This window comes from Mus pahari, chromosome 12, assembly GCF_900095145.1.
Source record: "Mus pahari chromosome 12, PAHARI_EIJ_v1.1, whole genome shotgun sequence".
In the NCBI taxonomy this organism is placed as follows: Eukaryota; Metazoa; Chordata; class Mammalia; order Rodentia; family Muridae; genus Mus; species Mus pahari.
In genome coordinates, this window is record NC_034601.1 from 26,832,692 (window position 1) to 26,853,532 (window position 20,841).

The 20,841-nt window shown below is 37.2% G+C and overlaps 1 protein-coding gene across 22 annotated transcripts in view; it reads left to right on the forward strand.

Moving 5' to 3' along the window:
- Dlg1 (discs large MAGUK scaffold protein 1) overlaps positions 1–20,841 on the forward strand; it is a 202,381-nt gene that overhangs the window by 124,318 nt on the left and 57,222 nt on the right. For all 22 annotated transcript variants that reach the window (XM_029544623.1, XM_021209526.2, XM_021209522.2 and 19 more), the window contains 6 exons: positions 1,526–1,576; positions 3,628–3,752; positions 5,292–5,461; positions 7,291–7,427; positions 10,962–11,106; positions 19,382–19,502. In XM_029544623.1, the coding sequence (XP_029400483.1) occupies positions 1,526–1,576; positions 3,628–3,752; positions 5,292–5,461; positions 7,291–7,427; positions 10,962–11,106; positions 19,382–19,502 (749 nt within the window). The remainder of the gene's footprint in view (positions 1–1,525; positions 1,577–3,627; positions 3,753–5,291; positions 5,462–7,290; positions 7,428–10,961; positions 11,107–19,381; positions 19,503–20,841) is intronic.

The following is a 20,841-nucleotide window of genomic DNA, read 5'->3' on the forward strand; positions in this document are numbered from 1 at the left end:
GGGGGGAGGTGGTTGTGAGGCAACATGTGGTTGCTGAGAATTGAACTCAGGACCTCTGGAAGAGCAGTCAGTGCTCTGAGCCATCTCCCCACTCCACTGGTATCATTTTTTACAAACAGTAATTTATTACTTCTCATAAATCTCACAGGCTGGATAGCAGGTTAATATTAGATGACAAGAGTTTTGGGTGGGTTAGTGGTAAAAACTAGAAAGTCTAAATTTGCCTCACAAGCTTGAATGGCAGGTGGTGCTGTCTACTTGGTTAAGAATGAGGCTAAGACTAAGGGCTAAGTACCTTGGTTTTCCTTCATTTGGGTCTGGTCATGAGCACTTTGAGTTTCCTCAGATTTTATCTGCTAAGCTGTAAGGAATGCTAAGTTGTAAGGCAAAGCCAGAACTACAAGTACATGAGACTCAGAACCACCCAGCATCATTGCTTCGTTAACGAAGGTCGAAGGACTCAGCTGAATCCTAGAGGAAGGGAAGTGGACTCATCACTCCTCGGTGTTAGATTTAGGGATGCTACAGAGTAAGTGGGAAGGAGGACAGGAATCATCTTCAGAAATAAAACTCTTACCATCTCTCCTGACCTATAGTGAGTATATTACCTAGCCCCTGTTACTAGAAATGGTAATGCAAGGGTTTAAACCTAGGTTAATCTGATTTCAAGGACACTCAGTATGGGAATGCCTCTAAAGAGAATAGAGAATAAACTGAACCTGTTTGATGTGTCTCAGATGGGAGCAGGTGGTACAGAACCTTGGTTGTAAAGCCACAGATTTTAGTTTTAGGCAAGGAGAATTTCTGAAAGTTTTAAAAGAAGTGTGTTAACAGCCTGAACTTTTAAAAGATTAGTCTGAATTAGTTTAAAATGTAAAACATTTGAGGCAATGGATAACACTAACCTAGGTTTTATTGGTTAGATGGCATTCATTTGCAGTGTTCCAGAAGCCGTTTACAAATGACCTGAATCAGTAGTAACAATGAGAATAAAGACGTGATAGTTTTTCAGAAGTTAAAATATTTAACTTAGGAAGAGCTGACAGCTGATTGGCTATGTGAATCGAGACAGGAAAGATGGGGCTGTAAGCCATTGGTTAGCAGTCAAGAGCTGTCTGCTCTTACATAAGATCTAGGTTCAATTCCCAGTACCCAGCTGGCAGCATACAATCACTGAGATCCTATGTCCTCTCCCGGCCTCCTTGGACAGTTGGATGCATGTGGTACATAGCCATATGTACAGCAAGACAGCTAAACACACAAGTCATTAAAAATCAACATTCAAAAATAGCAAAAGCTAAATGCACCCTTCTTATATTTGAAAGTCATGATAGTAATTCTGTAGCATAGTCACATTTACACTCTTCATTCCTTGTAAGTCTTGTCTAAAGTCACTAAAATAGAGCTGTGCTTTTTAACCACCATCATGGTTAACAGGTTTTCATTAATAAATCATTTAGAAATATCTTGACATTTCAGAATTGTCATTCTGAATTTCTAAGCTACTTTTCTTTTTCCTCTCTAGGTTAATGGCACTGATGCAGATTATGAATATGAGGAAATCACACTTGAAAGGGTAAAAACTATTATCTTAATCTGTTACTTGAGTTTTTAAATATTTGTTCAATCATAGAATCCAAGGTCGAAATGTCTTTGAAAACCAGAAAAATGAAATTTTTTTTTAAGTTCACAGGTCATAAAATTAGCCATCGTATTTTTAGAATGTTTTTTTTTTCTTCAATATCTTTTAAATGTTTGTAGATTTACAGAAAAAGCATAAGGGTAATACAGAGAATTCTAGTTACTAAACTAATGGACCACTGTATACCTGAAGTCTGTATTTATTTCTTAGTTTTTAAGGTGTTTTAATTTTTGTTGTTGTTGTTGTTGTTGTTGTTTTTCCGTCCAGGGTACCATCCACAAAACTACATTCCATATAGTTAGTTCTTTAGGGTACTCTAAACTATTATAGTTTGTCACATTTGTCTCTTTAATTTTTCTGAGAAAGTAGCATGCTATCTGGGTGGTGGCAGCCTTGTATCCCCAACACTTAGGAGGTGGTGGCAGGAGGACCAGAGTTCGCTGCTGAGTTTAGGGCAACTTGAGCTCCATAAGACTGTCTCAGATTCACATGCACGCACATGTGTACACACACACACACACACACACACACACACACATTGGTATAGAGGAAAGTGAAAGCATGTGTGTCTGTCTGTCTGTCTGTCTCTCTGTCTTATTTTAGAAACACTGCCCCTGTCTGGCAAGCACTTCAGGGAATTAAATGTTCTACAATAGCAGAATATCTATATTTTAAAACTAAAATCATAGATAATTGTATTTTGTTGAGTTTGAAGCCGGAATGGATGCCCAGGAAAATAAGTAGAACTAAAGGGTCTTCCCCACATGTAGCCATCTTCATAGTCTACTTAGCTTCAGGCGCCCACTCAGGTTAGGCAGGTCCCTCAGTGGCACTCAGGTAAGCTCAGTGCCAGTCTAGCTTCACATGCTTTCATGGGCACTGTATGATACCTCTGATGGTTGACACCTCTGATGGTAAACTCACTCGTTTTAATCCTCTCCCAGTGCCTTTTAAGTTTCTTATATTTAGTTTTTGGACTGTATATTCTTCACTGCTTGGAAAACTTGAATAGTTAAATTTCTTGGCAGCTTTCCACAATCTTAGTCATGTTGAAATCCTACTTACTAATTTAATATGAAAAAAATTAATTATATTGGGATTTTGGGACATATAGTGGGAAATTAGATTTTTAAGTTACTAAATATGATAGTTATGTATCTACTTATTTGCATGTTGTAAAGCTACATGCAGAAAATAAATATTTTTTAAATATGAATAGCTATATACCCACTAATTTGAATTATTGGGAAGCTACATGCAGAAGATAAAGATTTCTAAGTATATTTTCTTAGGTTAAAGTAATATTTCTCTTTATAGACTTATAATAGCAATAAAACCTCTTTTTTGTTTGCAAATATTAGAAGTTCAGTTTTCCTGTTTGTAAAATAAGCATAAAAGTAAGGTGGCAGTTGTCAAAGTTTGCTTGCCATCAGAAAAGCTCATCGACGTAAGTTGTCAGATTGGGCTTTAGGACTAAAAAATGCCATTAAGTAATCCAGTATATGACATAACGACATCTCTTTCCCAGGCTCAGGAGGCGAAGGCCAGGATTACATCATGGTTGAAGTGCTCTGGGCTACAGTTTCTCTAACATATTAATTAATTGACTAATTAAGCAAAAGAATACATGCTTTGTCTCTTGGGAGAGGTTTGCCCTATCAAACATGAATGAGAGGTACATTTTAAAAGAAATTTGTAGTATTACCTCTTCAGGTAGTGTAATTGAACAAATTACACATACTTGTAAAGGAAAGAACTTCAAATTAGGCTTCTGAAGAACTCGGTACATTTTTTTCAGCCTTACCCACTAAGCGATAATAAATACTTCTGAAGACATCTTTCCTTACGAAGAACATGTATATTTGATATCGAATGTTTCTTTTACCTGTGCATTTCCTTTTTATGATGTAATTCCTATCTCAGTATAATTTCTAGAGCCTAAATGCTTAGATCTTACTTTTTGGAATTTTCCCCTCTATCCTTAGGGAAATTCAGGTCTTGGTTTCAGCATTGCAGGAGGTACAGACAACCCACACATTGGAGATGACTCAAGTATTTTCATCACCAAAATTATCACAGGCGGAGCAGCTGCCCAGGATGGAAGATTGCGGTATGTCTTAAACTTAATGCTGTGATGTTGACAAAGACAAGGACTAATACAAAGAAGAAATAGCATAACAACTAAATTAAATGGAGATAGATCCTTGGGCCACATGTAAATGACCAACTCTCAGATCATTTTGCTCTTTGTATTGTTTCTGTCTTTAAGGAACACAGTTTTATCTTAGGTATTATTAGTACTGTGAATAATGCATTTTGATAGCTTAAATGTCTGTAACCAATTTTATAGATGTCATGTCTTTGGTGTTTACAAACAAAGTCACAAAGCTATCTTACTTTCTGTTTTGAGAAACATAAACTTACATAGGATTTATATGGTGTTCTATTTTGGAAACTGTCTTTTACAAAGATGTTATTTCCTTGGACCATAAGGCATTTTTCCAATTTCTTTGGTTGGTCTAGATTTGTATTTATATGTAATTATAGAATGGCATGTCAGAACTAAGGATTTTATAATCTATGAGTTATTAAACCAACATCTTATTTGAAGGTTCTTAGTACATTATGTGGCCCTTTAGATTTTGAACTGAACTTCTCAATGATATGGCAGATAGTATATTAGTGACATTTGTCATAAAAATTAGGAACTGGACCCTCCGTGAGTTTCCTCCCTAGTCTTGTGTTACTGCCTATTTGTTTGTGCAACCTATGTGAAAATTAATACGGTTCTTGTTTAACTGAAGAACACACTCAAGAGTACTCGTCATTCCTTTGAGTATAAGGTATCTTTACAAAATTTAATTAGTTGTAGATAGACACTTGTCAGGATAATATTTAATATCTTAAATGTGTTTTGTTCTCCTTTCTGCTAGCTTGAAATGACCCCCATTTTTTTTCTAATGAAGTCCCATGCAGTCAGAGCCAGGACCAGAGCTAAGCTGAAAATAGTGAGAATAAGAACAAAAAAGTTTTTTTTTTTTTTTAACTTATGTCAAATTAAGTTATTTACATAAAAGGACTTTGAATTAAATGATCTGATCTTTAAGTTCACATAAGTTTCAAGAAATAAATTTTTAGCTCTACACCTCAGGTTTGAAAAAATAAATTTTTCATCTTGGCAAGACAATTAATTTCAGTTTGACACTGTCTTCTGAGCTAACTAGTTTAACTGACCTTACATGTTCTTGAGCTTCAGTTTTCTTAGTCTTAAACAGAGCTCTGTTACTTATTTATAGCCTTGAGAGTACTATATTAAAATTCATTATGTCTCATTTTCTCCATGTCTAAAATAGGTTAAAAAAATACTTGGTACAAGTTGTTTTAAGGATTAAAATACTAAGGAAGTACCTAGCATGTGGTTAGTGTAAAATGTTTGCCAATTTTACCATACATCTTTATCTGTACATAAGAAATATACTAATATTTTTAAATGATCTATTTTTCTTCACTTTTGCTGGCTTTTGAGAAATGTATACATTGGAATTTAACCTATAGCTTATTCATTTATACTTTCTAGAGTAAATAATTCTTTTATCAAAAAGAAAAATTAAAAATTGGTACTTAATATCTTATTTTACATTTTTATCAGGGTAAATGACTGTATACTGAGAGTAAATGAAGCAGACGTTCGTGATGTAACCCACAGCAAAGCAGTGGAGGCATTAAAAGAAGCTGGATCTATTGTGCGATTATATGTGAAAAGGCGGAAGCCAGCATCAGAAAAAATCATGGAAATAAAACTCATTAAAGGTCCTAAAGGTACATAATACGAAATATGCATTAAGCATTTTTTATACTCTAAGACTGTCATACTGTTTTCCTCTACAGAATCTGAGTTGGTTCACAGAACGTGCCTGTTATTTCATTGCTGTTTTTCTCAAGTACAGTTTTAGAGTGGCTGTATTCCTACCAGGGTGGCAGCATTTGCAGCAGTCCTATAGTAATTCCCGTGTACTAGTACACATTTTACTGTTATGTGTGTATACATCGAAGAGTATGTTCTATGTGATGTTGTGTGTATGTAGTGTTTGTGTGCTTGCCGTATGCACACCCAGGCATGCACTTGGGTAGGTATCTTCCTCTGTCACTTTCCTTCCTACCTTTTCGACAGTCTCTCTTGCTATTTGGTGGCCTATGCTAAATACTTTTAAACAATAGGGAACAGAACCTCTTACTTGTGGTCACATTTATTTGGTAGGGAAGGAGTGGTCTGCCATGGTGTGCATAGAGAAATCAGGACAGTTTGCAAGAATTAGTTCTCTCTCTGTGTGGATCCCTAAGGTCAACTTAGGTTGTCAGGCTTGGTGGAAGGCACCTTTGCCGGTTGATCTTCTTACCAGCCCTCTAACTTAGAATAGATTTGTTTGTATCCATTTTAAGTGTCATTTTGTTTTTCTGCTAAGTTAGTTTGTTCTTGTTGTTGACTCTTACTAAATACTTGTCTCTTGAAATCATATATAATGTTTATACCAACTTCTGACTATCTGTGAAGTACTCTAATAGAGTGTAGATAAGATTTTAAAAAGGATAAAATACTGTATGTCATGGCACATACCTCTGTAGTGAGGACTGAGAAAGTGGTTTCTGAATTTGAAAACACTGATGGGATAAGTAGAAATAGTAATTCTAGTTAGTACTTGGCTTCCTAGAAGTAGGAGGATTCCAACAAAGAAAATGTGGAGAATTTGGTAATGAAACGGGATTTCAGAACTGCAGAAATTGTTATTTTATGCCGGGCGGTGGTGGCGCACGCCTTTGATCCCAGCACTCGGGAGGCAGAGGCAGGCGGATTTCTGAGTTCGAGGCCAGCCTGGTCTACAAAGGGAGTTCCAGGACAGCCAGGGCTACACAGAGAAACCCTGTCTCAAAAACCAAAAAAAAAAAAAAAAAAAAAAAAAAAAAAAAAAAAAAAAAAAAAAAAAAAAAAAAAAAAAAAAAAAAAAAAAAAAAAAAAAGAAATTGTTATTTTATTTTAAACTGTCACTTCAAGACTATTGGAGAAAAGTATCCGCATTTTAAAGCTTGATGTTCTACCTTGTACAAACAAAATTTTGATTTCTTCTCAAGTCTTATGAAAATATTAAACTATTAGTAAGACACATAGTTAGGTACGAGGTAGAAGTAAAGCATGAGTTTATGTTTCTGTTCATTCTCAAATCCTTTACAGAAAGACTCTAAGGAGAAACCCTAAGAAAAAGGAGTATTTGTAACTAGTAACATGCCTGCATTTATATAAAAATCTAAGGTTTTAAAAATAATTTAGATTTCATGTGTATGAGTGTTTTGCTTGCTTAAATGTCTGTACCACATGAGTACCAGGCAAGAAGGCGGCATTAGATCCCCTGGAACTGGAGTTACAGATGGTTATGAGCTCTCATGTGGGTACTAGGAATCAACACCTCTGTAGGAGCCTCCAGTGTTCTTCACCACTGACCCCTCTCCACTCTCTAAACTTAAGATTTTAAAAGCAGAAAACTAAATAAATAATTTTCTCTGTGATGGAATGATCACTTCTAATTTTCATTCTTTTCCCTCTGGACTTAAATTCACCTTGTTGATGAGAATCTAAACAAGTGTGTTCCAACCAGGTCTTGGGTTCAGCATTGCTGGAGGTGTTGGAAATCAGCACATTCCTGGTGACAACAGCATCTATGTAACCAAAATAATTGAAGGAGGTGCAGCACACAAGGATGGCAAGCTTCAGATTGGAGATAAGCTTCTAGCAGTGAGTACAAGCAGTGTTCTGAAAGTCATTAGATGTCGGCTTTTCCATTCTGAAACCAACAAAGGCTGAGTGAATCTAGCCAGCCCTTGTCAAACTGCAGTGATTCTTGCTGTTACTGCCTTTTCCTTTAGCAGCCCTATGCTCATCTTGATTCTTCCTCTGTCTCTCTGCTCATCTCTCTTTCCTAGTTAAAGAGTTGAAATCTTGAAATGCACACACTTGTTAAATCACAGTCTTAAGTTTACAGTGCAGTGCATGGTCAAGTGTGAACTTCTTTTGTTTTAACTGAGCTATTTATTACATAAGGAAAACCAGTGAAGTCATTACTCATTCCCAAAACAAGAACAGCAAGAATTGTGTGTATTTTTTTCTCTTTTCTTTTCATCAATTGTATAAACAGGGTCTGGAGAGATGGCTCAGTGGTTGAGAGTGCTTATTGCTCATTCTTACAGGACCCAGTTTAGAATTTGATTCCACCTTCCCACACTCATGGGTATCAGGCATGCTCATGTGCGTACACATGTACACAAAACATATAAAATAATAATTAAAATGTTTAGTCACATATGTAAGTCTAAATAAATATCTTATTTGGAAGCTTTCTGAGGCTGCTGGACTGTGTAGTTTCTTCATACTTTTTTCACTCCATATGGTGATACTGTAATGGATCCATATTCCTAGAGCAGAAACCCATTAATAAAAGATTTAACTTTGTGACTGTATCATCATTTATCCAGTGTCCATCAACAAATGCCTTACTTAGTCATCATGCTCACTACGAAACTGAAACCGGAGGAAAAGTTAAGGTGCTGATGAAGATAAGGTCCTATGAAGCCTAGAAAGAGAAGAGAAAGCTAGACATGTCCCCTAGGGTTTCTGTTGCTGCATTGACACACCATGACCAAAAAGCAAGTTTGGGACCAAAGGGTTAATTCAGCTTATGACTCTACATTGCTGTTTATCACTAAAGGAACTCAAGCAGGACAGGAACCAGGAGGCAGGAGCTGATGCAGGGGCCATTGAGGGGTGATGCTTACTGGCTTGCTTNACATGGCTTGCTCAGCCTGCTTTCTTTTTTTTAAGATTTACTTTTTTTTTTTTTATTTTGTTATTCGAGACATGGTCAGCCTGCTTTCTTATAGAACCCAGGACCACCAGCCCAGGGATATCACCACCCACAATGGGCTAGGCCCTCCCCCATTGATCACTAATTAAGAAAATGCCCACCTACCTTTAATCCCAGCACTTGGGAGGCAGAGGTAGAGAGATAGGCGGATTTCTGAGTTCGAGGCCAGCCTGGTCTACAGAGTAAGTTCCAGGACAGCCAGGGCTACACAGAGAAATCCTGTCTCCAAAAACAGGAAGGAAGGAAAGGAGGGAAGGGAAGGGGAGGGGAGGGGAGGGGAGGGGGGAAGGGAAGGGAAGGGAAAGGAAAAGGGAAAGGAAAGGAAAAAGGGAAAGGGAAAGGAAAGGAAAAAGGAAAGGGAAAAGGAAAGGGAAAAGGAAAGGAAAAAGGAAAGGGAAAAGGAAAGGGAAAAGGAAAGGAAAAAGGAAAGGAGAAAGGAAAGGGAAAAGGAAAGGGAAAAGGAAAGGGAAAAGGAAAGGAAAGGGAAAAGGAAAGGAAAGGGAAAAGAAAAGGAAAGGAAAGGAAAGGAAAGGGAAAAGAAAAGGAAAGGAAAGGAAAGGGAAAAGAAAAGAGGGAAGAGGAGGAGGGGGAAAAGAAAGAAAAGAGAAGAGAAGAAAATGCCCTACAGCTGGATCTTAGGCATTTTCTCAATTGAGGCTCTCTGCTGACTCTAGCTTATATCAACTTGACATAAAACTAGCCAATACAACATTTCAGATATGTTAACACTTTCACAAATATGGGCTCCATCATCCATGCCCAGTCCTAAACAAAATAGGCTAAGCAAACTGGTAATGGTAGGAGACAGAATAGCAGCAATAGTAGCATGGGCACTGTGCTGACCTTCAAGGCCTAGTGGCAGAAAGGCTCAGAGATGTTTGTAAAGACATAAAATAGTGTAGTATAGTAGTGATTATGTCATTTCCACTTGGGGAGCATGTTATAAATAGTTATGATACGAAGAATTTCTGTGTGCTCCGTTGTAGGAAGGTTTCATTGACTACTTAAGCATTGATTTTATTGGCCCATTAGGAATTCTGTTAGTAACGTTACTAAGCAACAGAGGTTACCACTCTATTGTTTTCTAGACACTTGTAAAAAAATTTTTTTTCAACATTAGCAACTTGGCTGTGGGGAACAGGATTGTCTTTGCTCTTGCCTCTTACAGTATTGTTGCCAGTCTTTCCCAAAGCTACAAGTGATAGTTTGACCATAAGTACCCATCTGCCAGCATAAACAGCCTTCTTACTGTGCTGTGCATTCTCTCTTCTCTCTGTCTGTGTGTACCACTACTGTGGGGAGAGCTGAGGACAGCTTCCAAGGTTTGTCTTCCACCGAGGCAGGGTCTCTCCGAGTCTCTGCTGCTGTGTTGCACACTCCAGGCCAGCTGGCTGGCATGCTTGCCACTGTGTCTCCTGTCTCAGATCACCACATCTGAGGGCTTTCCTGGTTCTGAGTCCAGGGATCTAACTCAAGTTGTCAGGGTTGTGTAACTAGTTTTTTACCCACTTAGCCATCTTTCCAGCCCTCAATTTTATTTTTTAATTTTATGTGTACAATGCTTTATTGTTTGTCCAGAACCTGTATTGTTAGCAGGAAACCAACACATGCTGATTTTTCAAAAGCAACAAGACATTTCATTCTGTCTCAAAAAAAAAAAAAAAAAAAGTTAATAAAGCCTTTGTTCTTACAACTCTGCTGAACTTAGACAATTTGAGGCCGCTTGACAGACCTCCATCACTCCCCACTTTTCTCTCTATCTTGTTATTCTTCTTTATCTCGCTGTAACCAGCTGTCACTCTCCTGTCTTGTCATGCTCTCTAGCTTCTAGTCTTGAGGGGGGATTTAGAACTCGGGCTTGCGTGTCCTGATATATTGGTACATACTCCCAAATTCAAATAACTTTTGCTCAGCCTAAAACTCTGAGATCATCTTCTTTCCTTGTCTATCTAATCAGAGTAATTTGTCAGCTCTTATGTTACAGATCTAGACGTAAGTAAGAAAACATTTAATGACAAACCGATAGTCATGGTGTTTGTGCCTAGTGCTACAAACTGGATCATGCTCGATAGGAATAGCTTACTTTTAGTTTGTATTTTACTATTGTTTCTCCTTAAAAGAATTAAATTCTGTAATACTGCATCCCTAAATGTCTTAATTTAGTCTTAATTAGTGAGAGAAAGTTGAGGCTAGGGCAAGAAGCTAGAGTCAAAAGTGTCTATTTCATGAACATTTATAAAAACAATCTCCATGTATCATAGACAGTAAAGAAGTGTGTCTTTTTCCACATCTTGGTTTTCAGTGAATCACTCTTTCATATCCTATATCATTTAGGTAATTGTTTTATTCTAAAAACCAGAAAGCATGTAAAAGTATCTTCAAATATATCTCTTGTTATTTCCTTGTAGGTAAACAGTGTGTGTTTAGAAGAAGTTACTCATGAAGAAGCAGTGACTGCCTTAAAGAATACATCTGATTTTGTTTATTTGAAAGTGGCAAAACCAACAAGTCTGTATATAAATGATGGCTATGCACCACCTGACATCACTAATTGTAAGTGTGTTAGCTTAAGGTTGCTTACATGTGTCTTATTTTCATGACTATGTTCTTTATAATGTTACCAGTATACAGTGTAATTAAAAAAAAGATTGAACATCATAAAAATACTATACACATATAAACCCAGTGGTGGGGAGATGGAGACAGTCTTAAAAGAAAAGAAAGAATTGGCTGAAAAGATGGCTCAGCAGTTAGGAGAGCATACTGCGTTTTGTACCCAGCACCCCTCAGGTCACAGTCACCTGTAACTCCAGCTGCAGGGATCCACTGCACTCCTCTGTGGTCCTCAGGCACCTGCACCCATATGCACAAGCACACATAAACACATAATTCAAAATACAGTCTTCTTTAAAATAAAAGTATTTTTCACCTTGATTCTCAAGCTTTTCTGTAAATAACAATTACTAAATGTATTTTTTGTAAAATAATGCAGTTAGTGTTATATGTTTGAGTACAAAATTAGTACAAAAAAATTTTTGAGTACAAAAATTTATTCTGTGCATGAAAAACTAAGTATGCTTTTGGTTGGTTCACTGACTAGGCTTTGAAAAAACTCTGACTTTAATATAATTGAATTATTTCCTTAATGATGTTCAGCTTTTCTAATCAACAGAAATGGTATGCTTCTTTTTAACAAAGAGAACGTGTCACCTCTTGAAATTCTTGCATGTCCTTGGTCTTGTGCATAAAGTTTACATTAGGACTTTGTATATATTTATTTGCATTTAAAGAATCTGGTTCAACAATTCAGGTATCAGTCTCACTTTGAGTACTGCCTCTTTAGGACAGCCATGTGCACATTTAGGACAGCTTTTCTACAAATTGATAGTTAATGTCCTAATTTTTATCAAATATATATTACGAATACCGAGGTTACTACCTAGGAAAACATTAAACAAAAAGTATTTTTATGAAATTAATTCTTTTTTAATAATGGTCTGGCATTTTTTAAGTGGAAGAGCTAGGGAGCTGGAGAGTTGGCTCAGTGGTTAAGATCACTGACTGCTCTTTCAGAGGTCCTGAGTTCAAATTCCAGCAACCACATGGTGGCTCACAACCATCTGTAATAGCATCTGATGCCCTCTTCTGGTGTGTCTGAAGACAGCTACAGTGTACTCATAAATAAAATAAAATAAAATAAAATAAAATAATTTTTTTTAAAAAAGTGGACGAGCTAATCCTGAAGAGTAGTAAGGACTAAGCAATGTCTGTTGTGTAGGTTTATAGATGTTTAGCTGTTTGTTCTTGGTTCCAATCTGTTAATGAACTAATAAGACACTATGAGAAAACTGTAGTTCACCTTGGCTAACTCAACTTTCTATTTTATCACTATTGCCCATCTCAGGCAATTGTAATTATACATTTTGAATAGACTTTTAAATTATATTTATTTAATATAGAAAACACATGAAGAATTCATTTTTTGTGGGCTTTTAAAGCACTTACATTTGTTTTTCATAGTTTTTGCTTTCCTAAGCCCTTGCCAGACCTCGCATTCAACTTACTGCCTCTTCCTTGTATTATGATCATGGAAGTCTCCTTACAGATCTGGCTTTCTTCATTGAATACTATATTATCTTTCTTGCCACTTTTGTTCCCATTTGATGTTCTTAATCTGCGCTAGCTCGTGTAAACCATAGCTTTCTGGTGTCTTGATTTCTTGCTTTCGCTCCTGCCCTCTACCTCAGCTTGAGTGCCTAAGTATTTCTAATACAAATCTTCTCAGTAACTGTCACTACAGCATCTGCAACAGTTTTAAGTCCTTCGCAACCAGTCCTTCGCCCATCCAGTCACTGCTTGTCTATCCGTTCAGCCTCTGTGGACCTTCATACTAACTCCATTCCTTTGCCTCCTTCTAGCTTGGTTTTCCTAATAGGTTTTTCAGCTTTTGTTCTGTGGTTTGTGGATGATTCTTCTGTGTGCTTTTTTGTACTTCTTTTATCCTTCCTTCCCAACAGTATTCAAACAACTGCCTTCTTTATGCCTGTTCTTTCCATGCAGAACATAGCTGGAGATTTGAAAATACAATGATAAGTTCTCTTATGGGAGATTAAGGCATAGGTATAAAGTAAACTGAGGTGAGGAAAGAATTCTCTGAGAGAGTGAACAGGGAAAAAGTACCAGGCAACCCTGATTCTCCCTTTGTCAGGAGTGAAGAGATAACATGAAATCTGCTTGTTCTTAGAGAGAACCTTGTCTGTGTGTGTGTATTTGTTACTTTGTTATATGTAGATATTTTAGATCTACTCGTTCTTAAATTTCTCTGTCTACCCTTATAATTTGCTGCTTCTGCTTACCTCAAAGGTGTGTGAGGCCTGTGTAGTATCTGCTTGGTGGTTTGTTTCTGTGTGTTTTAGTGTTCTGTAAGATCCTGTTATATGCGCGTACAGCAGATTTTCTATTTTACAACTGGGCCGTTTTCATTTGGGATTTATATGGAGTAGAGCTGCTGGGATACTTTTGCATGTGTCTGTCTTCTCGTGGTTTTTGCTTTCATCGTTTTATCCCATTACTACCATCATTTACTTGTTTTAGACAATTGCGCTCTGTAGCCCAGGCTGACCTCAAATTCACGCTCCCTCTGCCTTGGCCTCCTTGGTTCTGATTACATATATGTGCCACCATGTTCAGTTTATATTTTTTTCTTGAATTTGTGTACCCCATTTCTCTTAAGGTTGACATTTCTGTGTTACAGAGCTTGTGTGTGTGTGTGTGTGTGTGTGTGTGTGCGTGTGCGTGTGTGTGTGTGTGTGTGTGTGTGTGTGTGTGTGTTTAGCTGATAAACCATTTACAAAGAATTTGATATCAGATGAGTTCAGGGTGGTATGGGCCATAGCCAGTTAGCAAAGGATTCAGAACACTTTGTAGTCTGGCCTTTTGCATCTTCAACTCTTGGAATCATTATTCTTTAGTTACAGATGTTAATGGCTATGTATTGAGTTATTCATTAATTATTTTCATCCTGATCTTTATTATTTTTCCTGGTGATAAGAAAAAGCTAGCCGGGAAGTGGTGGTGCAAGCCTTTAGTCCCAGCACTTGGGAGGCAGAGGCAGGTGGATTTCTGAGTTCAGGGACAGCCTGGTCTACAGAGTGAGTTCCAAGACAGCCAGAGCTATACAGAGAAATCCTGTCTTGAAAAACCAAAAAAAAAAAAAAAAAAACCACTTGTGATGGCCTCCAACTGTACCTAGTGGGAATAACCAGATCCAGTAGCTACAAAGCCACTGAGGATAGGCTGAGTGCCCTGAGTGATGAGTCTGGAACCCACATCACTTTCCCAGGATAACCAGTGACTGCACACAAATGTTCACTAATCCCAGACCACCCAAGGAAGAGTGCCTTCTCTGTGAGAGCAGGGCTAGTCTCTTGAGGCTCACTGGACAAAGTGAGATGCTAAATTACCCGATCATTTCCGGCAAGAGCACCAACTTTAAAGGTGTGTTTTAAGCTCAGGCCTGTTCTGACTGGAGAGACAGAAGAGCCTCTGGGGCCTACAACATAAAACCACATTGCTTCATTCTTCTTTATAACCACAACTTAGCATCATCTTGAGTATTCCAGTACTGTCCCAGGAAAATGAAGAAGTGGCCTCTCTGCTTTCATTTCAAGCCCTAAACCCTGCATATGTGCTCATCACTTAGACCTGTAAATTCATAGCTTTCTTTGGGATGGAATACCAAATTCATGAAATCTGGATGGCCCTTCAAAACTTTACATTCTTTGTTATCTTGAAGATCTCAACAAATAGACTGATTTTTCATATCAGCATCTGAAGTACAGAGTTTGATTACTGGAGGCAAGAAATTATTTTGTCTTGGGCCCCCAAGCTGCTCCATTGTGTGAAGTGTTTTATGCTGAATTTCTTCAATTCTATATTTCCTTCCTAGAACAATACATGCTGATGACAACATATTACTGCCACCATACATGGTTAGAGTTCCTGACTCCCCCTCTACCACATGCACACAGTTCTCACAGGCCACAGTATTTCTGTGACATCTCTTTCATCTTGTATATCAAACTCAAGCCCTTGTAAGCATCAAAAAGCCTTCTATTGGCTGTCATGAAAGGGAGGCAGGGAAGCAGTCTGAGCTCGGCTCTCCTTGTCTAGGCCAACTGCTGCTCACACCATCTCGGATGCAGTTTCGTTTTTTTGTTTTTTGTTTTTTCATGATACATTATTTCAAAACAGATTGAAATCATTTTCTATCCTACAGTCATATGGAGGAACTTAGAAGCTTTATGGCTTTATCCTAACCTCTAAGCCTGATGTGCTTTGATTTAATTTTTACATGTAACTTTTTTTTCAAACATATATCCCAGTGATCCAGCAAACAAATTATGATTCTTAGCACTGCACTATGTTGGTAGTTTTTGTTTGTTTGTTTGTTTGTTTTTGTTTTTGTTTTCTGAGACAAAAGATTTCTTTGTGTAGCTTTGGTTATCCTGGAACTCACTCTAGACCAGGGTGGCTTCAAACGCCCAGAAATACACCCGTCTCTGCCTCCCGAGTGCTGAGTGTGTGTGTGTGTGTGTGTGTGTGTGTGTGTGTGTGTGTGTGTGTGTGTGTGTGTGATTTTATTATATACTAAGAGAATATATGTATGGTTCTAATTCTATTATCATATTTTCCTATCCTTGTGACATAACTTTATGATACATGTTGTTTTCTGTTTATATGTCTTTCAACTTTGTTATTTTTTTCAAGATTATATTGAGTCTTCTTTGTAGTTCCTTGATGATTTTTAGAATTAGAAAAAATGCTAGAGCTATGGAGATAGCTCAGTGGGAAGTATTTGTTATGAAAGCATGGGGTCCTAAATCCAACTGTACTGCACCGTGTAAGAGCCAGGCTCAGCAAATTGAGTCTGTAACCTCAGTGCTGGGGAAGCCAAGGCAGGAGGGCCAGCCAGTCCACTATGATGGCCAGCTCTAGGTTCAGTGAGGTGTGGTGAAGTGGAGGAAGACAGCAGTGTCAACCTCCTGGCCTCTACTGAACACACAAACATGCCCACATACACAGGCTTAAACCGTGTGCATGCACCACACAAACACACAAGTGAAGCCAGGCCTGATTGTCTTGCTCCTGTAGTCTCGCACTTAGGCGGTTATGGTAGGACGATCTCAAACTCAGAGTAGAGTAAGACTGTGACAGGGACAACAGGGACAACCGACACTGAAGAAAATAGGAAAGTATAGTGCTGTTGTGCAAAAACAAAAGTTGACTTTCACCCAGTCCAAATGATAGCTTTGTCTTAATTGTACAGATATCTTTAAAATTCATCTGAGCAGTATTTTGTAGTATAATAGAGATTTTATAGTTGTTTTTGTTACATTTAGCCAAGATACTTGATAAGCCTGATATTCAAGTCTACTATAAATGATACTGCTTTTTAAATGTTTTTAGTTTTCACTGGTAAAAACGTGACTGGTTTCTTTATTTTGAATATATAATCTGTATTGCTAAGATCATTAAAAGTACCTCAGGTTATCTTGTAAAAGTCTGTTTATCCAACCATGTGATTTGTATAAAAATTCAGAAGTTTTTTTCCTGTTCTTTAAACACTCGTTTCCTTTGTCTGATGACTGATAGAACCTCTAGGTCACTGTTAAAAAGAAACGTCAAGGACTAGACAGATGGCTCAGCAGTTAAGAGCACTGACTACTTTTTCAGGGGACCCAGGTGTAATTACCAACACACACATCCACTCACAACCATCTCTAACTCCAGTTTCAGAGGATCTGACACCTTCTGGCCTGCACAGGGGTCAGGCACACACATAGCGCTTGTACATGTATGCAGGCAAAGCACCCATACACATAAGCATCAACTACCTCAGCATTAACTCTAGAAAAAAGCATTTTGCCAGGACTTTTGTATATTCACATTGCCAGGTTAATAAAGCTAATTTTTATTTCTGACTTATAGTTTATTTTTCACATTTTTTTAATTGCATAAATGTTTTATTTACAGAGATTATTGGTTTTTTCTTAATTCTGTTAACTTGATAAACTACAATGATACTGTAACTTTTCAATGAATTCATCTGTATATATTTGGAATTTTTGTTGTTTGGAAGATTTTAGTTTGGGATTCAGTTAAACTTAATAATGATAAATATGAAACATCCATATTTTCAGTCATTTGTTACCTTTGCAGAAAAGTGAATTAGATGACACTTGATTTAAGAGATGATTGTCAAAGTTTAGGGGACAGGGATTTTCTGGAAGAGGCAGTATATGAGTGAGCATATGTCCAACTTAAGAAAACAGTTGATTATGAAATAGAAAAAAGTCTTTTGACAAGAATATAGAAGGAAACAAGTAATGATGATTATGGAAGTCCATTAATTGGGCAGGCACAATCAATATTTCTAACTTAAAGACAATGAAAATAGAGATAACTAAAATGGAGTAGACAGGAATAAAAGTATGCTTGTTGCAAATGACCAAGCTCATCTTTGTATCTAGCAGTGGCTGACACTGGAACGGCCGTGTGTTTCTGTCTTCTCACTCTCAGTGTAGATTCTTTCTGTTGCACTTAGGGCCAGCCTCAGGCTCTTCTCACTTTCACTTCATGGTCTCTACTTCCTTCCTCCTGTCCAAACCTTGCAGGTCTTAGGCAATTAGTTTTGATATTTGATATTTCATAATAAATTGGGTTCCTCTCTTCAGCCATTTCTCTGTGGAATCTGGTTAAATAAGGTTTCAGGTATAAGGTAGCAATGTTTTATATAATCTAACTTCGGGTTAATAGATAGCAACATGAATTTTTAGCCCTTGCTGTCAGAGAACAAGGTCACAAAAAGGATTTACTGCACAATGGAGCAGTTTAAATCTCGCAGGGAAAAGTTACTTTTTTATAATTTTGGTATTTATTAGAATTTTATGTTCACTTTTTCTGTTGTATTCTTAGTTTAGATTTTTGTTCCATACAAACATTATAATACAGAAGAAAAAAAACCTTAAGAATCAAAAATCAATAAACATATATATCATCTAGGAAAGTCTTTGGACTTTAAAGCTGCACACCACTAACCCTAGATTATACTGCTAGGAGAAATCAGACACGCTTCCTTTTTGTATGTTACAGAGATGCTGGGTCCTTTTTAGTAGAATATGTGTTTTCTCCTTCCACCTTATAGTTCGTTTTCCGGTGTTCTTTATTCAAATCCCTCCATTTCTTTATTTAAAGTCGGTGGCACAGCCGCTATAGTCTTTTGAACTAGTGACCTCTCTGCTTTTATATATACTTCCCACGGGCTTTTACTATTGAAATGCTTAGTAATACAGTATAACGAAAACTAGTGGTTGGTAATAAAAATGTTAGACATTGCAGCTAGTTATTACTTTCTATGTATTTTGCCAATGATTCAGCTAATTCAGGACGGTGTCTCTGTAAACAATAACTAAAAAGTTTCTATCTTGGGTATTGTAAGTATGGTCAGGAATGTTGCAGTACACCTCTGAACTACAGTTTTTCAAGAGAACCTATATGCATATGGTAGTATTATAGAAGTGAAACAACAGATAATTTTTACTTTTTAAGTTTTTTTCTTTTTACCAGATTTCCACTCTTGTGGGAATATTAAAAGTCAGCACAAATTAGCTTGACAATTAAGAACTGATATAAGGCTTTTCTTAACTATTTTTAGACTTCTGGTCTCCAATCACAATAAATTGTGAATCTGCATACTTTTTTTTTTTTTCTTTCTCTCTTGTTTTAAGTCTACAACTGACTTGTTAACAAAATTTACTGGGCTGGCAAGATGATTCAGTAGTAAAGAGCACTGGCAGCTCAAAACCTGTCCCTCTAGTCCTGGAGGACCTGACACCTCCTCCTGACCTCCGTGGTCAACAGGCATGTACATGGTGCACAAACATACATGCAGGCTAAACAGCCATACACATAAAAATAATAATAATTATTAATATTTTTATTATTGTACATGATATTTTAGTCCTTTCTGTGACAATCTTTGACCTTTCCTGGTTTTAATTTTGCAAATCAGCTTATATAAAATTCCTTTGTGTTTGTATTTTCTCAAAAGAGAAAGAGGGAAATAAATTAGCTTCATCCATCTAAATGTTAAAACCAGTTTTTACCTGAGAACTGAGCTCATGCTTCAATCCTAGATGACATAATTTACTAAATTTTGTTATGCAAAGGAACAAAAATAAATTTACTTTAGCTTTAAGGTTTACATTGTGGTACTAAGTGATGATGTTTGTTCACTTTTGATATATTTTCTCAATTTCTTTTGAAGCTTCTTCTCAATCTGTTGACAACCATGTTAGCCCGTCTTCATACTTGGGCCAGACGCCAACATCACCAGCCAGATACTCACCCATTTCGAAAGCCGTGCTCGGAGATGATGAGATCACTAGGTAAGGAGCTTCATATTTGTCTTCAGACATAAAGCCAGCTGTGAAGAGCGCCAGGCTTTTAAGGGCTAATATTAAATAATTTCTAATCCTTTATAAAATGCTGCTTTTTACCCTCTTAAGGTGAGGTAAGTTGTCATGTCAAATTAGTGTAAATAGTTTAGTATGCTAGCATACTCCCGTAGTTCCAACACTGACAAGGTTGAAGTGGAACTTGATGGTGAACAGAGAGAACCAGTTCCTACATGTTGTCCCCTGACTGCCATTCGTGTATAACCGCCCCCAACACAGACCATAATAAATGAGTAAAATATAATTTTTAAAACTTAGTTAAAAGTAAACAAACCTTGTTTAAATGTTTGATATTGCAGGCTTTATAGTATTCTCAACATTTTTCAGAATTGGTCAACATTTTGTTTGCTGAGAACATAGTATTCCAAAAAATGCAGCACATGATGGAAGTATGGCTAGGGACAGTTCAGGGATTGTTGGATAGACAGTCCTGAGCTCAAGCCAGAATTCATATAATGGCTTGTTTGTTTGTATAAAACTCAAGTTATCAATTCAAATACCAGTTTTTTAAATCAAGTAGTCTAATACTGTACAATCCAAAGATAACACTACTTTGATATTTATATACTAAGAAAGAATGGTTGTGAAAAACTGAAAGTCTTTTTGTTTCTGTCAGTAAAGCACTGTGATTCTGTAAGGGCAGAACTCTGTAAGAGCATTGGGTTTCAAATGCACAGCAGTCTCAAATCTTCCATGAAGTTTTTCAAGCAGTATTTGTTAGTATCATAGCATGTACACAGAATGCACATTCAAAAAGAAGACGACAGCATTGTCCCATGATGCAACATGGGCAACAGCTAGCAGAAACACGGAGATTTGTTACACATTTGATTTTGAATTAATTTTTAGTTGTTGTATATTCAAAACTCTTACTTTTGCCAAAGATTTCCTCACTCCCAAGTCATTGTGGCCTCAGCGTAGGATTGTGACCTATAGATTAAGAAACTGGGCTCAGCGCTGGAGAGACTGCTCAATGTTTTATGCTGCTTTTGCAGAGGATCTAGGCTCAGTTTCAGTACCCATATGGTGGTTCACAACCACCTTTAACTCTAGCTATAAAGGATCTGATGCCCTCTTCTGACTTCTGTAAGCTCCAAGCATACATGTTGTATACTTAAGATACATTTGGCCAAGCACTCATACATATGAAGTGAAAATAAGTCTTTAAAAAAAAAGAAACAAAGCTGGGCCTGGTGGCTCAGGCCTTTAATCCCAGCACTCGGGAGGCAGAGGCAGGCGGGTTTCTGAGTTCGAGGCCAGCCTGGTCTAC